This window comes from Telmatherina bonti (genome assembly GCF_933228915.1).
Source record: "Telmatherina bonti genome assembly, chromosome: 23".
Lineage (NCBI taxonomy): Eukaryota > Metazoa > Chordata > Actinopteri > Atheriniformes > Telmatherinidae > Telmatherina > Telmatherina bonti.
This window is the reverse complement of record NC_136632.1, coordinates 15,973,043-15,996,732: the sequence shown is the minus strand read 5'-3', so window position 1 is coordinate 15,996,732 and position 23,690 is coordinate 15,973,043. Positions and strand designations below refer to the sequence as shown.

General features: G+C 39.1%; 1 protein-coding gene across 1 annotated transcript in view; it reads left to right on the top strand.

Annotated features, from left to right (window-relative positions):
* gramd4a (GRAM domain containing 4a) overlaps window positions 1–23,390 on the top strand; it is a 45,721-nt gene extending 22,331 nt beyond the window's left edge. The window contains exons 4-20 of the mRNA XM_079263254.1: window positions 8,280–8,400; window positions 9,459–9,520; window positions 11,947–12,085; window positions 12,574–12,599; window positions 13,975–14,066; window positions 17,173–17,264; window positions 17,367–17,415; window positions 17,493–17,564; window positions 17,656–17,699; window positions 17,824–17,933; window positions 18,430–18,584; window positions 19,355–19,372; window positions 20,240–20,384; window positions 20,498–20,591; window positions 20,878–20,968; window positions 21,046–21,114; window positions 23,255–23,390. Of these exons, the coding sequence (XP_079119380.1) occupies window positions 8,280–8,400; window positions 9,459–9,520; window positions 11,947–12,085; window positions 12,574–12,599; window positions 13,975–14,066; window positions 17,173–17,264; window positions 17,367–17,415; window positions 17,493–17,564; window positions 17,656–17,699; window positions 17,824–17,933; window positions 18,430–18,584; window positions 19,355–19,372; window positions 20,240–20,384; window positions 20,498–20,591; window positions 20,878–20,968; window positions 21,046–21,114; window positions 23,255–23,365 (1,490 nt within the window). The 3' untranslated portion in view covers window positions 23,366–23,390. The remainder of the gene's footprint in view (window positions 1–8,279; window positions 8,401–9,458; window positions 9,521–11,946; window positions 12,086–12,573; window positions 12,600–13,974; window positions 14,067–17,172; window positions 17,265–17,366; window positions 17,416–17,492; window positions 17,565–17,655; window positions 17,700–17,823; window positions 17,934–18,429; window positions 18,585–19,354; window positions 19,373–20,239; window positions 20,385–20,497; window positions 20,592–20,877; window positions 20,969–21,045; window positions 21,115–23,254) is intronic.
* The last annotated feature ends 300 nt before the right edge of the window (window positions 23,391–23,690 follow it).

Genomic DNA, 23,690 nt, shown 5'->3' with positions numbered 1-23,690 from the left:
ATCTATTACACCTGGTCACAATGAGCTGAACAAAAACTTTAAAGAAAATAGATGTGTGAAATAACATTCTTTCTGTTCCCAGTTGTTCAAATGCATTTCATTAACTGATCAATACCTGAACAAAACTAAACCAGGATGAATGTTGTTTTGGAAAGGTTGCTTGGAAAAAGCTTTAAAAAAAAAAACAACCAAAAAACTGACAGGAGCATCATTTTCAAGGAATACCTTAAAGTGAAAGACAAAAAAAAAGACGCAAAGTGAGTGCCTGGACCATTACAAATATGAATCTCGGTGTTCTTTGTGATTAATTATTTATTCATTTGCTTGCACATCACTGGCAGACTGTCTGCCTTTATATTCTGCTTGCAGAAAACACAAAGACAATGAAAGTGTAGTTTATGTGTTATAGCGTAGAGCACCGTGTCTGAGATGGTTGCTCTGGAAAAGTGCGAGTCTGCTATACTGTCTGCACACAAGATTTACAGGGAGCATTTAGAGAACACACTCTTCCTGGGTTGCAATCCTGTGATAGTTCAGTGACTATTATAGTAATGGATGTAAAAGCAGAGGGATAAATCAGCTCAAATCAGTCTCCAGGGTAGGAGCGCTGAGTTGAACTGGACCCCCTTCTTGTGGTAAAATGGCAAAGGAGTGGAAGTCGCCTCATGTTGTTGAATTAATAGTCTTAATGTGCAAAGCATTATTGCTTCTTTTCCCTTTTTTATGTGCGAGGTTTTTTCACAAAAGTGAAGGTGGAAATTTAGTGAACAATTGCACACTTTTATTGATAGTACGTCCATATTTCTGTACTGCAGTGTGTACCAGACAGGCCTTTCCCTAACTGAGTTTATTGGCTTTATCACTACTAGTTCTCTGAAGTTGGAACAGTCCAGATGTGCGTCTGTGTGTGTGTGTGTGTGTGTGTGTGTGTGTGTGTGTGTGTGTGTGTGTGTGCGTGTGGGAGGGTGTTGTTGTGTGAAGGTCAGCCCAGGGGAACAGGCCACGCTTTGAGCTCTACTGTGTCTGATCGATACAGTGTCCTAGCAGCTGTCCTACTTCTCAGTGGGCAGAGGAATACACACACACACACACACACACACACACACACACACACACACACACACACACACACACACACACACACACACACACAATGCTGCAGGAAAGTGAAAGATAAACGAATCAGAGATAAATTAGACCTGTAATGCAGTTCTTTCTATGCGGTGCCATCTCCTACTCAATAAACCCCACCAGCAGGATGTTTAGATCAGTTTCGTACATTAGGAAGTGTGTTTTTTTCACTACTGATGAGCTTTCAAAAGCGATATAAATACACAGCCAGTGTGCATGGCTGTTTTGACTTTCATTGCCTCGCCTCAAGACTGTGGGTGTGAACAGGTTGTATCTGATCGACAGGGTTTGGGGAGTTCTGTAATAACATATTTTTCTGCTCATCTCATTTCACACTTGAGTTACTGCAACAAGATAATACAGGTACCATCAACTAACTCAAACGGTATCTCTGTTTTAACAATGTGGCACTGTGAGTAATATTAGGTTTATGTCAAAATGTCAGCAGCCTTTTGGACTAGAGTTAAATTAAAAAAGAACAAGAGAAAAAAATGACTCGAGCTCCATTTAAAGTGCGGAACTAGACTTTGTCCCCAAAGCTTTGCAAGGCATTCCTTCAAAAACCCATTAAGCAAATTAAATGTGGCACACAGTAAATTATACAAACACTGTAGTAACGAGGGAACGCTTTTACTTTATAAACTTAAAATATATTGCAAAAGAACTTAAACTTCTTGAAATGCTTGTTTATTTAAACCTTATAACTGATGCAATGTAATTTTTACTGATGTTTTTGTTCCCCTCTTACAACCTTAAAGACACACTGCAGAACTTTTCCCATTTTCCCCGTCATGCGCCCCCCATTGACGGGTAATTCGGCATCCATCTTGCATCCTACCTGACCTGTTAGCTCTCTCCAGCCAGCAAAAGACAATCTTACAATGATTCTTGTTTGGTTCCTTTCTGTCTGTTAATCTTCTTTCGTTTCTTTGCTGATTCAGCAAAGAAACGAAATCATCCTCGGGACACTGCTGAGTAGCAGCGGCTTTAGAAATGCACATGATATATGTCCCTGTGTCATCAAACAAGTCACATGCAGAGTTTTACGGTCAAAAAGTTGCGTGATGCGTCTTTAAATGTGCGTCTAACTTCTTTAAATGTGGCAGGAATTTATTAACTTGATATGAGTAAAACCTCCTTGCAGTGTTTTTTTTTTTTTTTTTTTCTTCTTCATGTTTTTTTCCCCCCAAGTTATGACTTACTGACTGACTGTAAGTCAAACAACACCAAAGCTTTAATATTAACTGAAAGGACAATAGCTCTGTGTGTGTGTGTGTGTGTGTGTGTGTGTGTGTGTGTGTGTGTGTGTGTGTGTGTGTGTGTGTGTGTGTGTGTGTGTGTGTGTGTGTGTGTGTGTGTGTGTGTGTGTGTGTGTGTGTGTGTGTGTGTGTGTGTGTGTGTGTGTGTGTACACTGAGTGCTAACACAATCCCGTTGTCACTTCTGGGTTGAGTGAAAACTGCACAGGCTGTGGCACACCTCTGTCATCACAATAACGTCCCAATTAGCACAGTTTTTATTTTTTCTAAACTGTCGGCAGATTTTCCAAAACAAAATGTCATTGAAGTCATCAACTGTTTGGTGATTCACATCTAGAACTGCTGAGCAACACTTTACCAATAAGATTTAGCACATTTATCCATGTGGTAACGGGAGAGCTGCCACTATGTTATTGGGTGAATCTGACAGAAGTGAACCATTAATCTGTGTGTGCAACTCATTAGGAGTGTGTTGTGACTTCTGGATCGTATGGGTGTTTATGATGATTCTTGATTCATGGAGGTTTGAGTTGAACGTTTAATGGAATGAATTTGATGATTTGACAGTAAAGAAGAATCCGTTCCAGATTTTGACATTGGTTAATGCGCTGAGATTCTTTCATATGAGAACTTCATTACCCACAAGGCATTTGGGTCAAGAATGTTTTTTTTTTTCCTATGATGTTTTGACACAAAGGTGAAGTTGAATTAAATATTTTTTCTGTAACCTGTGTACTCTAAACACTAAAACAGATGTTTAACCACAAGCCAGAGTCTTGTCTAATTCTTATTTTGATGCAGTTTACTTGTACTGCAAAAGCAGAGTGACACTAGTTTGTCAGCCAGCCAGTTTTTTGCCATTCAACTCAAACACAATATTTTTGCCAAGTTGTGTGTTTCTGTGATTTATCTTCAACATAAGTTTGGTGCTTGGTAACAGATAAAATCTCTCTGGAAAAAATGTCTGCCTTAATAAAGCACAACACACCTCGTTTCTATAAGACTTGGTTCCCATTCATAAGCAAATGTACGCTGAACTCTTGACAGTACCAACCCACAGTATCCCCAAAGCTTTAGCATACATTAATACACACATACATGCATGCACACACACACAATTTATTTTCTTATTTTATTTTATTATTCACTTTGCTTTCTTCTCCATTAATTCTTGGATCACCCTGCCATTTAACTAAGTTTGTTTTGTCCTTGTTTTTACTCATGTCTTTTGTCAAAAAAAAAAAGAAAAAAAGTTTGCTTTTTGTAAAACCAACCCATTTAAAAGTACTACTACTGAGTTGGAAAACAAGAAAAAGTTGCAGTACAGTAATTGTGAACAGTTTCTAATTTTTTTTTATTAACATTTCCAGCTTAGAAAAGCACTTGTGCGAATGGAAAAAGTTCTTCTGAACCCTGTGATGTTGTGTAGTGTGCAGTGGAAAAGTTTTAAGTGCAAAATAACGACACAATCGTCTTAAAAAGCTTTTGTGCTACTCACGTTGGTTTTTTTGGTTTTTTTTTATTCAGTGATTTCAGTAATTGACTAACATTTACCAATTAGTGTTGTAGAAGGAAAACGGAAGCTGTCTTTGTGTAACTGTACACCAAAGATGAGGCAGCAGCATGCCTCATCACTCTCTACTTAAACTGTGTGATGACTGATTCTGATGAGCAGCAAGAGTATGTGCTGCATTATAATGAAGACATCTCCCACAGTGCCTGCTTAAGAGATGGTGTTTTCTGTCACTGGTGTTTGTTATTCTATAGGAAGTAGTATCTGCCACAGAGGGTCTTGTCAGCAGACATGTACATGTTTGGGAGTTTGTGAAGGAAAGTTTATGGTAGAATGAGTCTGTAATTGGTGCACATTTAACACTATCTTCCTTTGCTTTAGTCTTGTTTTCAGTGTTTATATTTGATTTTACACATAGCTGTGTTTATCCATCACATAGTAGCTGTATCTATGCAACAGATGGCAGGTGTGAGGAGAGCCAAAGCTCACTAAGTGTAAAATGCAGGACGACTGATTTGTCAAAGCAATGTAATCACCACAATGAGCTTTTGTTAATACATTTAACAGTGTATGGTTAAAGACAGTTGCTAATTGACTAACTTATCAGCTGAAAGAGGATGTACAGAACTAAATCCCAGTGTTTTTTATTTACTGTAGAAACCTCCTTTTTTTTTCTCATCACTGCACTTAAAGTACTCTGTTCCCTTCACTTAGGAAACACTGCAGTCTTGACCAGATATCTAATGTTATGAGATCTATGATGCAATTACACTTCTCCAAACAAACAGATGGTATCTCCTCTAATGAAACAACATAGGAATATAGAGCATTAATTATCTAGATTATTTATTACATGCTTGTTAACCCTGTCTGCTGTAACATAAACCTTCTGGCGACATCGCCATCCCAGCTGAGAGATGCACAGCAGTGCCACCAAACACTGCAGGTCAGGGAGTGTGTTGGGAGGACTTTATGTAAAAAAAAAAAAAAAAAAAAGAATTTGGTTACAGAAGTCAAACTAATGATGGGGTAAAATAAAAGCAAATGAATGAAACATAGGTCATCCATGGAGATGAAAAGTTTGGACTGAGAGGTGAATTTTGGATTTGTTGGGTAAAAAAAAGACGTGTATCTTTCAATTTAGTTCAATTGCAGCAGGATTACTTCCTAGTGTTGTCCTTTCCACCCTCCCCTTCACCACCTTCCCTCTGTCATTGGTCAGTAGCTTGAATTGTGTACATCTGCAGATCGGCTGGAGGCCACAGAGCTCAGCCTTTCTTTCAGTCCAAGTCAGCCCGTGTTTTGGCAAACATTGTTGTGAATGTGAACAATGAGAGGCCGATGTGAAGCAGCTGATTTTCTCTCAGCCCCCTCTCTCTCTGTCCCTCTTTCTCTGAACACCCCTCCGTGCCCCCACCTTCACTTAATGAAAGGAGCTATTGTCTCTGGCCTGGATTTAAAAAGTCGCACAGTACTTTTCCTTTCTTGTCTTAAAAACTTTGCCTACTTAGATGAGAAGCAGTTTCTTGAAGTTGTATGTACAGTACAGTAAGAATTGCACACTCTCTGACGTGCTGCTGCACACACACGTGGATTTGCACCAAAATAACCCTCGTTTACGTATACACACACTTATATAATAAAGCTCTTTTGAAATATAAGCATGCATAATATGTGTTTGTGTGAAAGCTCCAGCGTATACAGAAATCTCAGATTCCAGGGCCTCTTAGCGCGCTGGCCACCCAGCAAAGCCCCACCTCTCCGTTGCCCTCCTTCTCTACGAACCAGCACACTCACACCACTTCTGACCGCTGGACAAAGCTCAGTGTAGGCCTGTTGAAATCGTCCTCTGTCTTGCTGCATCTGAGTTTGTATCCTCACTAGATGCAACAGACTCACGGGGCACATAAATTAACCTTGATGGATTTGGAGGGTTTTGGAGGCAAAACAACCCCGGGAGGGATAACTACAGAAAATTGAAACCGTGGCTAAATTTCAAGAAAAAGCCAAGGCGGCCACACTGCCGTCCCGTTCCTGTGGAACTGGTCGACTGCAGAGACGCATGGGTATGTGCAAGTTGGAGGACTGCACCTTCGACAGCTTTGAGCTGCTCTACAGTGGAGCCGTCGATAGGCTGAAAAGCCATAAAAGTAGCCTCAACTTCAGTAAGTTTCAGCTTCACTCTCAGAAATTTGTGGGCGAGAGCTTTAAAGCATGTTGGCGATCTTAATAAGATAACTGACGGTTTAAATCTGTATGCATATGTGTCAGTGAGGGATGCTTTGTAAGCACAAATATGAACAACTTCATCTGGTTATGGAAAGTTAATCGGCTTTTGACCCAAACATACATTTTTCTGCATTTGTATTTTTTGTCACACCTTTGGGTTGTTTAATATGATTGATACATTTGAGTTGAGAAGCTGACTCTCCGTGATGTTTATTCTTGTCTTTCGCACTCAGAATTTTTCCCAGCCATGATTTATTTCTAAAAACGGTGGTTAAACCTGATTTCAGGTTAATTATCAATTGAAAATCCATTCATGTGCCGGTAAAACCTTTTTTTGAGCTGCTGAGCAACCACTCATTCAGTCACTTTGGCTCAAAAACATCCTGCAGCTTCTCTCAAGCGTGGTTAAAAGTCATGTTGCTTAGCATGGCATTTAGTTCTTCCCCTGTCTATGTTACAGATAGCTAGTCTTTTCACTGACCTTGATAATAGCCTACAGTTTTAGATGCAGAACAGGCTTTTTGACAGAGGTATTAATATAGTATCTGATCTAAAGGGGAACAGTGATGTGACTGTACTGTATCTTACTTTGACACACTTAGCAGATTGTTTCATGCTGTGTTGTATCACACACTAGCTGTCCTATTTCTAGCATGGTGTTTTGTGCTCATGGAATGAAACATCTCTTTGTGATGTTAGGAAGGTGTTGTAGGGCGAAAGTAAGCTAGCGAGGGCCTTATTTCTAATCGTGTCCTTGAAATAGGATATGCATATTAAAATATGAAAAATGATGTGAAATTTAGGCTTATTTATTGGGTTCAGAGGTAGTTTGTTTCACTTCCCCAATGCTGGGCTCTATAACGAGTTTAATACAGGTTGTCGTGTCAGTTTCATTTTCAGGACTCTCTCTCTCTCTCTCTCTCTCTGTCTGCCACATGACCCTGACAGGAAGTCTGAAACATTCAGTAAGCTTGAAATCCTCAAATAATGATAATACTCACCTTCGCATTCAACATAAACATTTTGCCTGCACCAAGCAGGGTGCATTGCTGCTGTTAGAAATGTATCTAATGGGTTTATGTTTGGCCGAGGGACTTCTGGCACAGGGCAGCCTGGCAAACGTTAAGCTGCTTAGTCCTCTGCAACCTTTGAGCGGCCTCTTGGTTGTACTGTAAAGGCTGTGTCATAGTCACATTCTTGTATTAGTAGGTTGGGAGAGACATACCGATTGTAACAGTACTGGAGGGTTAAAAACGTCCTCAAGTGAACTTACTAACCACAAATGTCAGATAAGAAAATATCTGACAGACGCATCGCACACAGTGTGGAACTACAGTGTACTTGGTTGTCCTCTGCCCAGGTTGAAGCTGATGCTGTAGCCGCAGGAGGTTCAGACAATGAATGTTTTATCAGTATTAATGTGCAGGGATACAGGACAAGAGTGATGTATGAGCTTGGGTGAGAAAGAGACGGCTAAATTCTTGTAATATGAAACACCTCTTAGCTGTGTGATGATATAATCTGAATGTGGTGAGAAGGCCTGCTTATATCTCTGTTTTCATTTTCAGGACCTTTTTTGGGTCTTGGTGATGGTACTGATTCATACTGTTGTATTTATAAGTGTGTTGGAAGTTTAATTAAAACATTAGGTGTACAATTATTTATTTGCATCTTAATGTGAGCATGTACATGAATTTAGGCACTGGATCATGAGTGCCTCTGCACAGTTGGGTTTTTTTTTTTGTTTTTTTTTTTTTGTATCCCCCCTCTTCCAATATTCATGTGCCCTCTTAGTCAGTGACAATAGGCTGCTGATGTTGCACCCCAGGCTTAGAAAGCCCAGATACCTGACACCAATTGATGTCAAGAGCTGATTGACAAGGAGGAAGTACTCTGTATGAGACAGGTGAAGGATATAGATGAACGGAGAGATTAAATGGAAAATCTCTCTAGTTTTGTTGAGCTAAACTCTTTGTTTAGCTGCACAAAACTAGAAACAAAACGGTATTTAGTCAGTTTTTGATTACACCAAATTGGTGTTGGCTGGGAATGAAAGAATAAATTATTATAAAACTCAAATATGAATTAGGAACACTATTTTTAAAAAAATAAAATAATAATCTCTTTGTTTTGTAATGTTTTTTCCAGAGGAGGAGCTGAGGAAGCTGCGGGAAGAAACCAATGTGGACTCCCTGCGACAGGAGCTGGAGAGAGAGCGGAGCAAAAGGCTAGACCTGGAGCAGAAGATGAATGAGGTGCTCAAAACCAGGTAAGACACAAAGCAGAGTCGAGCACGACAGGGATGATGCCAGGATCAAATGTCCAAGATGGGAAGGAATGACAGGAAGTGGTGATGCTGCACTTTTGTAACATTTAAACAGAGTTTATCACAGAGATTCTGTGTGTTGGCAATCGTGCGGTTCAAGGTTTCCATTTAGAAATAGAAATATCAGCACCTTGGTGTGAGGGAAATTCCTCAAGGAGCTGTTTGTGCGTGTCCTGTGTTTTAAGGAAGATGGAATGGGGGGGTAAAAACAGGAATGAGTCACACGCCAGTCTGAGCTGCCAACTGTGATACCAAAGCTATGCTGGTGTCAGCCAGGGTCCATCTGTATGGCTGCGGCGGTCCGTGTGCACGACGAAATGATACGACTCCAGCTGCCAGGGGAAAAATTCCACTGGTGATCTCAAAGTGATTATCAGTACAGTAACAGAGTCTCAGGAATGCCAGAGATGCTTTAGGAGGTTATGAGAAGGGTAATCTCCCATCTGGAGAATTGCTAAAGCACAAAATGTTTGAACGAAACCAAAAGTGGAGTGACACTGTCGATGTTTGTCCACCGGAATGACTCATAATTAGCTCTGGCTAAACATGCTCTGGCTTGCCAGTAATGACAGAGTTGCTTTTAGGCAGATTAAATATTAGTTTTCTTATTAGTTGGCATCATTTGGCTTGTTAATGTCAGAGCAGCTGATGGAGGTGCATTTCATGCATGTTGCTCCTGTTCAGTTTCCATAAAATTGGTGTGACATCTCAATCAAAACATTAAAGTCAGAAGAAGAAGACTGTTTTTGATGTCTAGTTTTGGCATCAGTGACTTTATCAAGCATCTGCTGTGAGGTTTCTGACTTCCCATGAGCAGATTGTGACTCAAACTGCTTCTAATTAATCCATCTTTCTCCATCTTGTGACAAGTTGTTGTTTTTCTGTGCAGGACTTCCTGAGTGTTCTGCTTGTGACCTTTCATCTCTGGTGATACAGAAGCGATACTGACACATGGTAAACTTTCCATTCTTTTCTTTTTTCTCTGTCTGCCTCCTCTTCAGATTGGAGGACTCTCCGCCACAGCCTCCCCGAAAACAGCAGTCCCCTTCCAACAATGGAACAGGTAAGCTACCGAGAGACAGAGTGGTGGTGCAGTGTGGGAGTCTGGGCAGAAGTGACAGGAAGTGAGCACAGAAAGACTTTGTGTTATGATGTGTTATGAGAGGGGGAGTAAATCATGAGGATGGTTTGTGTGTGTGTGTGTGTGTGTGTGTGTGTGTGTGTGTGTGTGTGTGTGTGTGTGTGTGTGTGTGTGTGTGTGTGTGTGTGCATTAGAGTCAAGGCTGTCGTGTGTGCTGTAGAGTGAAGAGCTGAGTAGGAACAGAGTTGGTCGGAAGTGTTTGTGGGTTATTGTAGGACATGAGGCAGTGCATGTGAATTGAAATGTAATTGGAGGATGTTTTCAGGGGTGTAGTTAGTTGCATGCAGAGCAACAGCTACACATGAAACCTGCATAATGGAACTTATTTGCTTTGATTAGTCCAAATATGCAACATCTGTATGTGTTTATAATAATTCTGAGACAGGAAACTCATTAGTGCAACAATTGTAAAGGGATATTTCTGATGTATGTGTTGTCTATTATTGGACTGAATAACTTTTTTTTTTTTCTTATATACAAAAGTTTGACTTACAGTGACCTACGGACTTGTGTGTGTGTGTGTGTGTGTGTGTGTGTGTGTGTGTATGTGGGGTTTTAAAAGAGAGTGAGACAGAAGCTAATTTAAGAAAATGGGTTATGATTGTAGATCACTTCATGTAGGGCAGACATGTTTGAGCTCTCACCAGCTTTGGAGCTGTTTCTTTTAGTCAGTATTGCATTAACAACGTGTGTTTAGGCTTGTTTGTGTAAATTTATATGAAGCTTCACTCATTTTCAACTATTTTAACTTAATTTCAGAGAAATGTGCTGTTATTTTGTTTCAGCCTCTTGATGCTGACCTATGAATCATTGAAGTTTAAAAAGGAGATTTAATCTTAGGCATGCCAGCACTGCTTCTACACATGATGGACAACTTGGCAAAGAATAAATTTTAAACATGATCTTTTAGCACTTTTCATGGTAGCATACTTGATATAAAATAATATATTCTTCAACATAGGGATTTCTTAACTATGTGCAGCACATGAACAGTCAAACCTGACAAAGGCTGTCCAGGAGGATTTTTAAGGAAGGAAAATGGAGAAAAAACTGAGGTCTGGCAAATGGTGCAAGAACTGGACTGAAAATCAGAAGCAATTGGTCTTATGGGAGGACGAATATTGAAGCAGGGGAGGGGACAAAAGCCAGCAGCATCAATGATGAGCTTTGAAAAGTCCTGCAAGAAGCCTGGAGAACGATTCCTGAAGACCTCTTCATGCCTTTATAAGGAAGCTCTTCTTTCCTGGTCATATATAAAGTAGTGAAGAGTGACTCAAGGCTTTTGCACGCCACTGGAAAGCTACAGAAAGAGAAAAGAAAAGTCTGTTCTACAATCTATAAGTTTGTGGCTGAGGCTCCGCGGTTCAGCTCCTCAGCTTTGGCAACAAAGGTGGGTTTTGGTTGATGCAAAGGTCACTAATGTCAACTCTTAAAGAGGCTGATGTGGATGCTGCCAAAGGGCAAAGAACTGATTGGTTGAGGGTGGCTTGTAATGAAACACCTGCCAAGCATTTGTTAAAATTGCTCATCCTTTTACACATGCTGTCCGCTGACAATTTTCCAGATGGTTCTTTGTAACAAACCATCCGGCATGTTGGGTCGTTGTTGCTGCTTGGTTAATTAGTATGTACTTAGGGGTTACATCACATCAGCTGAAGGTTCTGGTCTTCTGTCAGGAGCACTCAGCATTAGTGAGAGACTGTTTGATGAACACCACCCCTCTTAAACTGCTTTTGGAAAAGCTTTTTGTTCTGTCAAACCTGAAGATGACAGTAACAACAGTTTGGCCTTAAAAGCCATCCTGGTAAACCAAATGTAAGTGTACCAGCCTTTTCAACATTACTTTTAAAGGCTGTGGCTATGTGGACTGTCTGATGCACTTCCAAAAGTCCAAATAGAAAAAAAGGGAAAGGATTTAGAAAATTATAAATGATTTATTTTTCTTTATACAAAAGAATAAAATAAAGGTGGATCATTATATATTTGTTTCATAAATAAAAATAAAAAACAGAAATACAACACCTCTGGGCGTGACATAAATTACCTGTCTTCCCTCACCGTTCTCACACTCATCAAATATCTAAGAAGAGACTTTAAATAAAAATCTTTGTGTAATATAACTTAATATGCTAAAATATAATATGAAAAATAATTGAACTTCCATACCAGCCATTTCTCATAAAAGAAAACAAAAACATATAAATGGTCTCTACAGTAAGTAATCATCACTTATCATTTACCAGTCAGGCCAGGTGTACATCTGGTTATGCTTCTGCTCACACCTCATTTAAAGAGTATGTTCCCTCAGACACAGAAACAAGCTAACTTGATATGTTCCCTGTGTTTAGCAGAAAAGCAGCAGAAAGAGGTGTGGAGTTCACGGCTCCAGAAGTGGCTTTACGAGCGCTTCGGGGTTTACATCGAAGACTTCCGTTTCCAGCCTGAGGAAAGCACTGTGGAGACTGAGGAACCGCTAAGTGCTAAAAGGTGGGTGTGGAATACCCTTCAACAGAATATGTTTCTCTGGTATTGGTTGTGCTGTTCAGGGTGGTGTGGGATGCTGTTGCCGTAGATTCAGTTTAAACAAGATGGTAAAGTAGTTTCTTTTATTTAAGGAGTGGAGTCATAGTTTCCACCTTGAAAAGTACCTTGACGATGGTTAAAATCTTTGTTCTGTTGGGTCATGTTAGGTAAATACAACAAATTTGTCACCAACATATTGCGTTGATTCAGAGATGATGACTTCAGGACAGCTTTTAATTTCAATAAAGGCTAAAGTTGTGGTTGGAAGCCTTCTGTCTTTCCTTCTCTCATCACTTTGTAAAGAAAGATGAGTCATGCCAGACTGATGAAGGCTACATTTCTCATTTTTCTCCCACATTAAGCTCAATGTATTTCTTTTTTTTTCATATTTTAATTTTTTTATTGAGCTTGGTTTTGTTTTCTAACCTTCATTTTTTGTGTTTTCCTTTCAGGCTGACAGAAAACATGAGGCGACTCAGTGAGTATTGAAACACAAACAAATAAAAACTCCAAAAGAAGTAGAGGCTGTTAGAAAGTCAAATTGGTTTTTCTATAAGAGGCTGCATTCTGGCTTTTACCAAACCAACATTTAACTTTTTCTTTGGATTGTGCTCAAAAACCCAAACCTCCTTCTGTTATGAGGAAACTGTACATAGTTTTACCAAACCTAATACTGCAAAAGTTGCAAAGTTATGTAAAATGTCAATAAAACAGAATTTAGTGATTTATAAATTACATTAAGCAATATTTTATTTGAAATAAGACATAATTAATGTATTAAATGCTTTTTTTTTTTTTTTTTTTAAATTAAATAATTTTTGTAAATTTAATAAACCTTTTAACAACCATTTCTAAACATTTGGGAACTGAAGTGACCAACAAAGGAGTCCTTTAGGAGGATGTTCCTTTGTTCTTTGTCAAGAGGCCTGGGTCTTGACATATTTTAATTTAATAATGTTTCCAGTTGGTGAAAGGCATAAATTGCAGGCAGACCAGTTCAGCACCTGAATACTTGTACTATAAATTAATGTTGGTCTGGAAGACATAAGCTGCAATTTAAGCAAAGCAAGTTGCTTTACTGCTCAACTCAGTGTTTTACATAATTAAAGTATGCCAGACACATGATAATGGTTTACACATTCGCTTTTACTAAGAAAGATCTTTTAAGAATGGAAGCATATGGGGCGGCTGTAGCTCAGGAGGAAGAGCAGTCGTCTTTCAACTTAAAAAGTTGGGGGATTGATTCCAAGCTTCCCCTGACTATGTGCCGAAGTGTCCCTGGGCAAGACACTGAACCCTAAGTTGCCCCTGAAATGTTCAAATGAAATGTTCCACAAGCATCAACAAGACCATAGTATCAGAGGTGCAGGTTTGTCAGCTGAGTGCTTATAACAAGCTGGATGGTTCGGTAGTGTTGTGGTCTTTAGTTTAGTCTGACCTTAAAGAATTTTCCAGTTTAACTAAGGTTTGATTTGAAGACCAAAACATTTCTAGTTTATATGCACACATAACTTTCACTTGACATGTTATTTTAACCTGCATTTGTGCAAAAAATGAACTGTGATCGCAAACAGTTTCTAAAACATGTTTTTGACCCCAGGCAGTAACTTTGATGACAGAGCTGTCTGATTTTAATGCCGTATCATGGCCATAAAGAGCTGATTTCCCACCCATGCTGTGAAATATGTTGATTTTATGAGACTTCCAAGTCATTGCATTCTGTTTTAGATGCACATTTTACATAATTTCCCAACTTATTTTGCTTAAATAAAATAGAAAAAGAAAGTTATAGAAATAAACCAGTGATTTGTATTTGATCTAAGCTGCATTGAAAACATACCTTGCCATTTCAGAGCGAGGAGCCAGGCCTGTCACCAACTTCTTAAGGAACCTCTCCGCCTTATCTAATTGGCACTCTGTCTACACCTCAGCTATTGCCTTCATTGTGAGTGTGCACTTTTTCTACTTTCATTTCCAACAAACTTCTGCATTTCAGTATAAGATATGTTGTTACTTAATGGTGCATCCCTCTTTTGATGTTCAACATTGAATTTGGGGGGAAATAAGGTCTAAACTGAGTCTCTTTGGTTTTTCGGTCTTTGTGCATGACCAGGAAATGAAATGAATGACAGTGATTTCTAAGTGCTTCTTAATGATCAGGTGCAGAGTCTGCCAAAGATTGTAGCACTCTGAATAGATCTGCATTAATGTTCACATGCAGTAGTTGTGCAAAATCTTCTTGAGCACATTGATTTGCGACCATGTGCTGCTGAGACCACCTCAGCACGTACAAGAGATCCTGCTTGTGTTGATCCTGGACTCTTTGAACAGAAACTTTTTAAATGAAAACTAATTCATTTACTGCTCAAAGGAATCAAAAGGAAACAACTGTGACATATTCTGGCTATTTACTTCATTCCCAATGGGACAAAATTCCAATGATTGCATAAGTAGCAGATGGAATATTTCATTTCTCCTTATGTTTACAAACTCCTGTTCACAAAATTATCACACTTTTCCCACAACCATCCTATTCTGCACATTACTCTATTGACAGAAATAAACAACCAGATTTCTGAAGACAAATCCAAAGCAAGCAGGAATGATGACATTTTTTAAGACTTTGTTGTGACTTTGTGGACGCCAGCATGAGAGAGACAGACCACTGGATCTGTTTCTGAATTATCATACATAAACAACATCAATCAGCCATGAGTCATTTATTGAATGCAGATATTCATTCCCATTTCTTTGAAGAAACACACAGAAGGTGATTCTGAAACTGGCCCAATGAGCTGAATGCTAGTGGCGGTTTGTTAGCCATGTTATGGACAAGCGTCCCATCCTGGGTGGTCACCGCCTCTCACCTGTTAGCAGCTGGGATTGGCCTTCTAGCCACTCTAAATTACATTAGGAGGATGTAGAAAATAAATGGATGAAAATGGGGTGAGGCAGGTTTGTTTGGAGTCGTGATTTTAAAATGAAGCTTGAATAAGCTGGACAAGTGACTGCCTTCCTGAAATGTTTTCACCAGACAGCTCGTCATCTTCGTGTTCTTCATCAGTGCTGTGGCTTTTTGCAGATTCTGGGATGTAGTCTGGATGTAGGTGTTTAAACTGTTCTTATGGTCTCTGAAGGTTTCAGAGGACTGCAGGGGATTGAGGAGGAAATGACTCATTCATTTGTGAAGATGGTGTGATTGTGTGTAAGCTGGAGGAGCTTATTTCTCTGTGATAGCTGGGTGGGTGTACAAACATGAAAGCCATAACTGCCCAGCTTCCTGTTTTCTCCAACCTTGATCATCAGACAGACATTTTTGGGGATGACATGATGTTATAGGCTTACAACTGAGCCATACATGTATAAATCCTAAGGCAGAATGAAACGATTCAGACTGAAACATAAGAGATGTGGTGTGAAGCATTTTTGAAAGAACAGTCTCAAACATCATTGTTCTTTCTTTACATGCTAATTCTTGGCGAGCTTATTTGAGCCCAAAATTTAAAACTCCATTCCTATTCTAATGACATTCAGCAATATGTATTAATAAAACCAACAGCTCCCAGCAACTTGTTTTTTTCTGATATTAATCGTTGATTCAAAATTTCCTTTTATATTTGGTAATGAAAAATCAACAAGAACAAGAAGAAGTCATCTTGTTTGGTCCCTCAATTTCTGTCACTTCCATTGGTTCTGGCCATGGCAATCTATCAGATAATAGCACTCAAATTGCTTTAAGTTATAGAGTTATATTTTATTCTGACATAAGTTTTATTGTTTCTTATTTGCTACTGTGTAAATAATTCAACAGTGCCATCTGGTGGACATATTGGATAACAGCAAGGCACTTTGATGATATTTAACTTCCAGTTTGATATTTCTTGTGCGTGTGTTGCAATGATCCAAACATTTTAAAGCAAAATTGTCTTTTATGAAGCAAAGTTGTCTTTTATGGACGTGAAAGATCCAATGAATTAAAATGTTCAATATTACCAATGTTTTTATGGTCCTAAATGAAGACAGACCTTGAATTAATCACATTTGCTTTTATAATGAGGAACAGATCAGACCAAAACCAGTTATATTTTAATATGATTATTCTGCCAATTACTTTAAAACATACTGTAGGTATTTAGGTTCAGGGTGCCTTGAATCAAAACTCCTTGTTGTCATTGCTGTCTTAAATTCTTACATTTGTTTTTATACACTGAACGTTATTTGTTAAATGTCAGCAGCTCAAAGTCACAGTCTCCATTCTGCTGTTATTCTTTGCTAACAGGAAATAGATTCAAAATCTATTGTACTACTTTATTAACACTAAACCATGTTAAAACATGTTGATAATTAATTTCTCCATGCTTGATAATCATTGACCCAGCATTCCTAATTATGCATTTTTCATAGACCACCTAAAGACCACCTTTTCATAACTTTTATCACTTTTAATATCTAAATAATACAGTGCTTTTTCTGTCACTTTAACTTTCCTTTATGTTATCCTGCTTGTTCCCAAACCTGATGTTTTTTTTCCAACAGACTGTTTAATCTCACTCAGTCTGGATAAGAAGCTACACACTATAAAGATCCCACTTGACACAAAAAAATTCCCATCAGATTTTCACTTAACCTTTTCTTAAGCTCCTGGATAAACCTGTCACCAACCAACCAGCCACTTTTCCCTCATGCCCTCAAGAATCAAAATTCATTGTATGAGAAAGCGGTCAAGCATGTAATATCAACTCTCGAAGCTTTTTCCTTTGCAGGTATCAAAATGCAGAACTGCTTAAAATACACCCAGGGTAGTCACTTGTATATGTGTATTCAAAACATGTGAAGGTAACATTGGCATTTACAAAAGACATCAGCATAAAGGCATGCATCTTCTGCATGCTGGCCTGGCTACTCTGCAGCCGAGGACATGCACTGCAAAGCAACAGTATCTGCTGCATATAATATGTGACATAGTGATTATATATAGAGTGCATCCTGTAGATTCAGCGGTTGTTATAGTTTCCGCTGATTTTGTTGCACTGTTTCCTTCTTGACTCCAGATTTACATGAATGCTGCTTGGCATGGCTGGGCCATTCCCATGTTCTTCTTCCTGGCTATCCTGCGCTTGTCCTTAAATTACCTCATCGCAAGGTAAAAAGTGCCATTCTGGCAGATTTTACTGCATTTTTACTGCAATCTTCAAATGTTATTTGGGCAAAGGGACTAATTTGGATTTTTCTCCATTATGAAAAGAGGTTGGAGGATTCAGTGGAGCATTGTGCCTGAAGTCTCTGAGCCAATGGTAAGTTAAGTTTTCTCTGTTTGTTTCACTGTGTCAGAAGGTCCAGTTTTCCTCACAGCTTTTACCATTTTCTGCAGGAGCCTCCAAAGGAAGACTTAACTGTATCTGAAAAGTTCCAGCTTGTACTTGATGTTGCACAAAAAGCACAGGTACCAAATTCAGTCATTAGATACATCACATTTGTTTACATAAAAAGAGAAAGTACTGCAGCTTCATGAGCTGTTGTGATTGTCCTTACAGAACCTTTTTGGGAAGATGGCGGATGTTTTAGAAAAGATCAAAAAGTAAGTTTTTAAATGTTTTTTTTTTTTTTTTTTTTTTTTTTATATACTCAAAATTGCACAGAGTGCACCATATATGAGAATTAAACCTCAGCTTATATTCTGTTTCTGTGTATTTGTCTGTTAGCCTGTTCATGTGGGTGCAGCCTGAGAGCACCCGAAAACTCTACATCTGCTTGTGGGTGGCTTTCATCTCCTCCTGCGTCCTGCCATACAAGCTAATGGGCTTCATGATCGGTGAGAGACGCACACAAAGCTCCTTTATCCATCTGACCTTCTGTACATGCAGTCTTAGGACCATGATTGAATGCAAATACTTATATTCAATCCAGTGCACACAAACAAATGCGTTTCATCCTGAACTTGTGTAACCGTTTCCCCTCTGCCTCTGAGCGGCTGCTGCAAAATGTTGGTTGTTTGTTATATAATGTTAGCTACTTGTTTTACCTAGCAAAAGAAAAGTTTTGGTTTAGATTTCTTTTTTGTGTGAGAATTTCAATAAGTGTTAACTCAGTATCTCTGGGAATTCTTTGCTGACTTGCAGAAGTTGAAGGAGCAATGGAGCAGTCAGATTTAAGATGTGTCAAGTGCCAAACATCACAGAACTGTTGAAATTGCAGAAGAATGAGCATTAATTATTTACAGATAGTTACAGATCCTTTTCATTGATCTTCTTTTTAATCAGATTTGCTTGTTTATTTAATTTCGGCACCTTTTTTTTTCCTCCTGACAGGCGTGTACGCAGGAATCAAATTCTTCATCATAGACTTCCTGTTTAAGAGCTGTCCAAAGCTTCGGGACAAGTACGACACACCCTACATCGTGTGGAACAGTCTTCCCACCGACCCCCAACTCAAGGAGAGGACCAATGCCACCGTTTCGCGGCGGGTAAGAGGATAGAAGCATCCTTCTCACCTCTTTTTGTTTCCTGCTATCCTTGTCTTTGTCACTAAATTTGATTTAAACATTTTGTAGCTTCCTAACATGACGTTTAAGACTGCAGCACAGAACACGGTTATTGGGATTATTTTATGTGAATAAAATTCAAAACCTTTTAATTAGTTCAAATCTGTACACATAGAAGTGGTAACTGTATTCACAATGCGAACTTGTAGAGTGGGAAACTTAAAAATGAGCCTATTTCTGCATGCAAACAGAACCATATTCACAAGTAGATGCATTTGTTACTTTTTATGTCTACAATATGATTTAGCTGCAAATGCTAAGCAGCCCCAGCAGATATTGTTACTGAGTACTCTTCTGGTGTATTATATCTCAAACACTTCAGCACGTCTCTCCTTACTGCTGGATGCAGGCTAGAATAGTTCGGTTATAACTCAGGGGGAAAGAGATAAGAACACTGTGTTCCCACTGAACAGGCTTGTTGGGGCAGACAAAATGCCATAGCCGCCTTGTAGTGAAGGTCAAGTTCACCCTCTCATGTTGAGTCCATTGAAGTGTCTCCCACTCTATGCAGCGAACAGGAAAAAGGATAAATAAAGCATCAAACTATCATCCCTCTTAATAATGCATCACAGGTCGACCTCTCACTGCCTGTTTTCACTGTGTGTGTCTGTGGCAAACATGTGAGTGTGTGCCCATGTGTGTTCCTGCTGTGGCCTCAGTCACAGGTGTCCTCTGTCCTTTCTGTCTCTCAGCTCTCCTGCATTGAGAAGGTAGGAGCTCTGGTTCCTCCTCTGTGCCTGGGTGTTGCGCAAGCTCACCTCAAACTGCGTGTGTGTTTGATGTGCAGTGTGTGACACATATTTAAAACTGACCATCAGTGTTTGTGAATGGAGCAGATCAAAGTGTCAACAAATAGCCAGCAAGTTTTTTTTTTTTTGTTGGGGTTTTTTTTTTTTTTTTTTTTGACTTTGTTCCCTCTTGTTTAACCTGCACTGCTGGCATTTTTGATCCCTTGACATAGAGGCTTTGTGAGACATAAAAGTATGTTGATTAGTTAAGTTAGAGCAGTTTAGTTTAATATTAGTTCATTAAAACCTTCCCATTTCCCTTTCCACATAGAAATTCCCCTCAAGTTCGATTGCTATTAGTTCAATTCCCTTTGAATTGTTTTTGCATGTAAAAAGATCTAAAATATAAAGCGGCCGCTGCAAGTCTGTAAACCAGATTATGTTTCAAGTAACATAATACATGATCATTTTTTTTTCACACAATTAACAAGTGTCTTCTGCTTCGTTGTCTTCTTGAAGTGTAATGGATGTGGAGTGAATGATGGCCTCACTCTCAGCTTTGCACGTTACACCTGAGCCTGATGCAGAGAAGCACATTAAGCAATGATAGAATGAGGAGCTCTTAAAAGCAGTAGATCTGTCAGGATTGATATATATTTATGGAGTAATTTGAGCTGATCCTCTTTACTTTGTCTTCTTTTTTTTTTTTTTGCATGATTTCAACCCCCACTAACTATTTCCCCCCTTTTTTTTAATCTGTTTGCTCTTCTTTTATCCTGCTTTTTTTTTGTTTTATTTTTGTTTCTTTCCCTCCTTTTTCTCTTCCCCCAACCTTTGACCTCTCCTCAGGTTCAGCCAGTGGTGTCACGGAGCAGCCTCGCCACCGTCCCATGTGGTGTGAGCAGAGAGGAGGAGACTGGTCGCTCTCACAGCACAAAAAAGGGCGCCTTCCATGAGATCTTCAACCTGCCGGAGTCAGAGCGCCCTCTAGTGGGTAGGTGGACAGCTTTATTAAAAGAAAAAAAAAAAAGTCTGCAAACAAGAGAAAATCTCACTGGGTCTGAACTATGTGAAAATGTAAACGCTGTTTGTGCTGTGTGTTTTCAGTGTGTGAGAATGGCTGGAGGTGCTGCCTGATAAACAGAGACCGGAAGATGCCCACAGACTACATCAGGAATGGGGTGCTGTACGTCACAGAGAAGTAAGTGGAGCATTGATCTCTCAGGAGATCCTTCCATCATCAGACAGCAGGAGAGACGACGAAGTTCCTCTGAAAGTCGGAGCAGACAGCAGAAACTGTATCTGTGTCAGTCAGTCAGCAGCACATAAGGCAGGACAGGCCTCCTCTTGAGAATATCTGATCTTAAAATGTCTTCACCGCATCGGACATCTGACTGACAGGAACTAAATTCAGCTTGTGTTCTGTTGTGCCAGCCTGTTTGTTTGATCAGGACCCCATTTACTCAGATTTCATTCTCTCCTGTTAGTTACCTGTGTTTCGAGAGCTCCAGCTCCAGATCAGGCTCTTCCAAAAAGAACAAGGTGATCAAGCTGGTGGACATCACAGACATCCAAAAGGTAACCTCTTCTTAAATAAAACGTTATAAATAAAAAACATTCAGTCCATCTAATATGGTCCTGTTTCCTCTCCTTAGTACAAAGTTTTGTCGGTCCTGCCAGGCAGCGGGATGGGAATCTCTATAGCTACTCCTTCCACGCAGAAGGTACAAATTGGTTTACATGCTTGGTACAAGTTTTGTACTCTTGATTCAAAACCACTGGAAGATTTAAAAAACACATCAATGATAGTTGCCACTAATCTATTTCTTTACTTCAGTCAATTCTAATCTTATGTTGGCTGAAAATTGTCTTTTTCTTCAGTGTTAAAGTAATACTGTGGGTTTGGGGGCCAAAACAACAATGAGGATGATTGACTGAAGAGTAAAATGTCATGATCAGATCAGCCAAAGAGGCAGACTTGAGTATATGTTAGTGCTGATGTTTTCTGTTCATTCTCTATTTAATTAAAGTAATGGGATGTGATGTTTGTTAGAAATAAGTTAATATATGTCACACATATTCTATTCATTCTGTCTATATTCATTCTGTAAGCCAGTTAAATAGAAATGGTCTATGTTGTAAAGGGTTTTCCATGTTGTTGTTCTTCAGGGAAGAGGGGATCATACACCTGGGATTACATGATTACATCCTTCACCGGATGCCAGATAGCAGGGACTCTCATCAGCCTCTGTTGTTTAGCAAACCTAAGAAAAAACAACTTAAAAAACGCTTCACGGCAACATTTACCTTTCAGAAACTTCCTGTAGATTTCCTCAGAAGGAAAGTAAGGAAGTATCTGAAACTTGTCAAGGTAAACATAAGGGCTGTGACGATATGCTTTTTGATCTGATTCCAATTTTTTTTGGTTGTCGAGTCTCCCAGCTCTTTGATATTGCTGATTTTTGTCGATTAAAAACAGAAAAAATGTGTATAAAACTTTTTTTATATTGTCATTTTTCTTGATTTCAATTAGGAAAAAAAACAACACAGTAGTCAGACCATCATTCTGCTGCTATAATGCCCAAGAAGACAAGGAAAAAGATCAATAAAACCAATAAAAATGAAAAAAAAAATTATAATGGAAATTTTTTTTTTATTTGAAAAAAAAAAAAAGAATTTTATTTAACAAAAAATTTATTTTAAAATTGTGAAGAAAAAAAAAATCCCTTTTTTTTTTTAAATTCAGTTTTCCCACCCCTAGTAAACATAGACTTCATCTACTTAGCAATCTTTAAAAAAGGAAGTCATGTCATGATATTTTAACCAGAAGACCGTATAAACATGCAGTTGAATTTCAAGTTCTGCCAAAGTGAACAAATTTGAGCATTTTAAAAAAAAAAAAAGTAACAGAATAGTTAACTTCCTTAGTTACTTTTATGATGCTGTAACTCAGTTACTAATGTTGTTACCGGTAACTAGAACTCATATTTTTTTGTAGGTAATGTGGCCAACACTGTTTCTTTGTGGATCAGTGGTCATGAGAAACAGCTTTCTGGAGTTTGGGTTGTAAAATTGCTCTTTGGCGACCCCATGTGGTTCAATGAAATACCTACAGAAATTCTGATCACGCCGTCAGTATATGACATTGGTCCCTTTTTTTTTTTTAAAAAAAAAAAAAGAAAAAATCTTGCTTCTATGTTTGAGATGACATAAGTCCTGACTTTCCTATGTTTTTCTTAAAGCTGCTGTTGATGTAATAGTGGCATGTAGGCTGGCTCATACAGTCTGCATCTCTTTTTCAAATGCAATGAAAGTCCTCCACATTCTGCATGATGTGCATAAGTTTTCATTTCTTATGTTTTATTCCAAAATCCGCAAAAATTAAGGGCTCCAAAATCCACATTGATATTTCATATTTGCTGAGAATTTGTGCTGACTTCAAGGTCTCTTTACTAATCAGTCATGATGTTAGCCCTTCTGTGCCGACATGAAAAGATTTGATAGCTCTCATTGAACAAACCAGCACACAGCATGGTGGGGATGTTGAAGCAGCTCAGAACCAAAATGCAGAATAAGTCAATAAATAAATGTAGCCACCTTGCAAATATCTAAAAGATCCAAACTGTCACCTGAAAGGTCAGATAGTAAAACTTGGAGATTATCTTTACCGGATGGTAAAGGGTTTGTGATGGGAGCATCAAGCTGTTGGGCTCTTTAGCTACCAGTGGTACTGGTTTATCATTCAAAATGGGTGGAATAATGAAAGAGGAGGATTCATTCCTGCTGTATTATTTTTTTCTTTTTGAACCTTTAAATGTAATTGAGAAAACTTTTAGTTTACCTAATTCTATGCTTGTCCTCCAGCCACTGGTGTTTGGTGCCATGATCCACAGAGACGAAGCTTTCGAGACCATCTTCACTCAGTATATGAAGATCATGACCACCTCCAAACCACTGGCCAGTGCAGAGCTCTAGACCTCCTGCTTCCCAGCTGCACACCTCCTCCATCGGGCTACAAATGGAGGCAGAGCACCTCCTTGAGTTTCACCTGAACTGGAAGATCCTTTCAAATATCTGCGTGCGTGAGTGGCCTCCTCTTCATGCGATGAGCGTCAACTTCCACAGTGACAGTCGTCTCCCGGCTTCAGTTGGCGGACGCCATGTTGGGGCGCGTTACCGGAGGAGCGAAGATCAGGGTGTTTTTATCAATCAAACCGAGGCTTGATGAGGGGCTGGTTCTCCTCCCACCTCACAGACCAACTGACTAGCTGGCTTACTTGTTTCTGTGTCTGCATGTGTG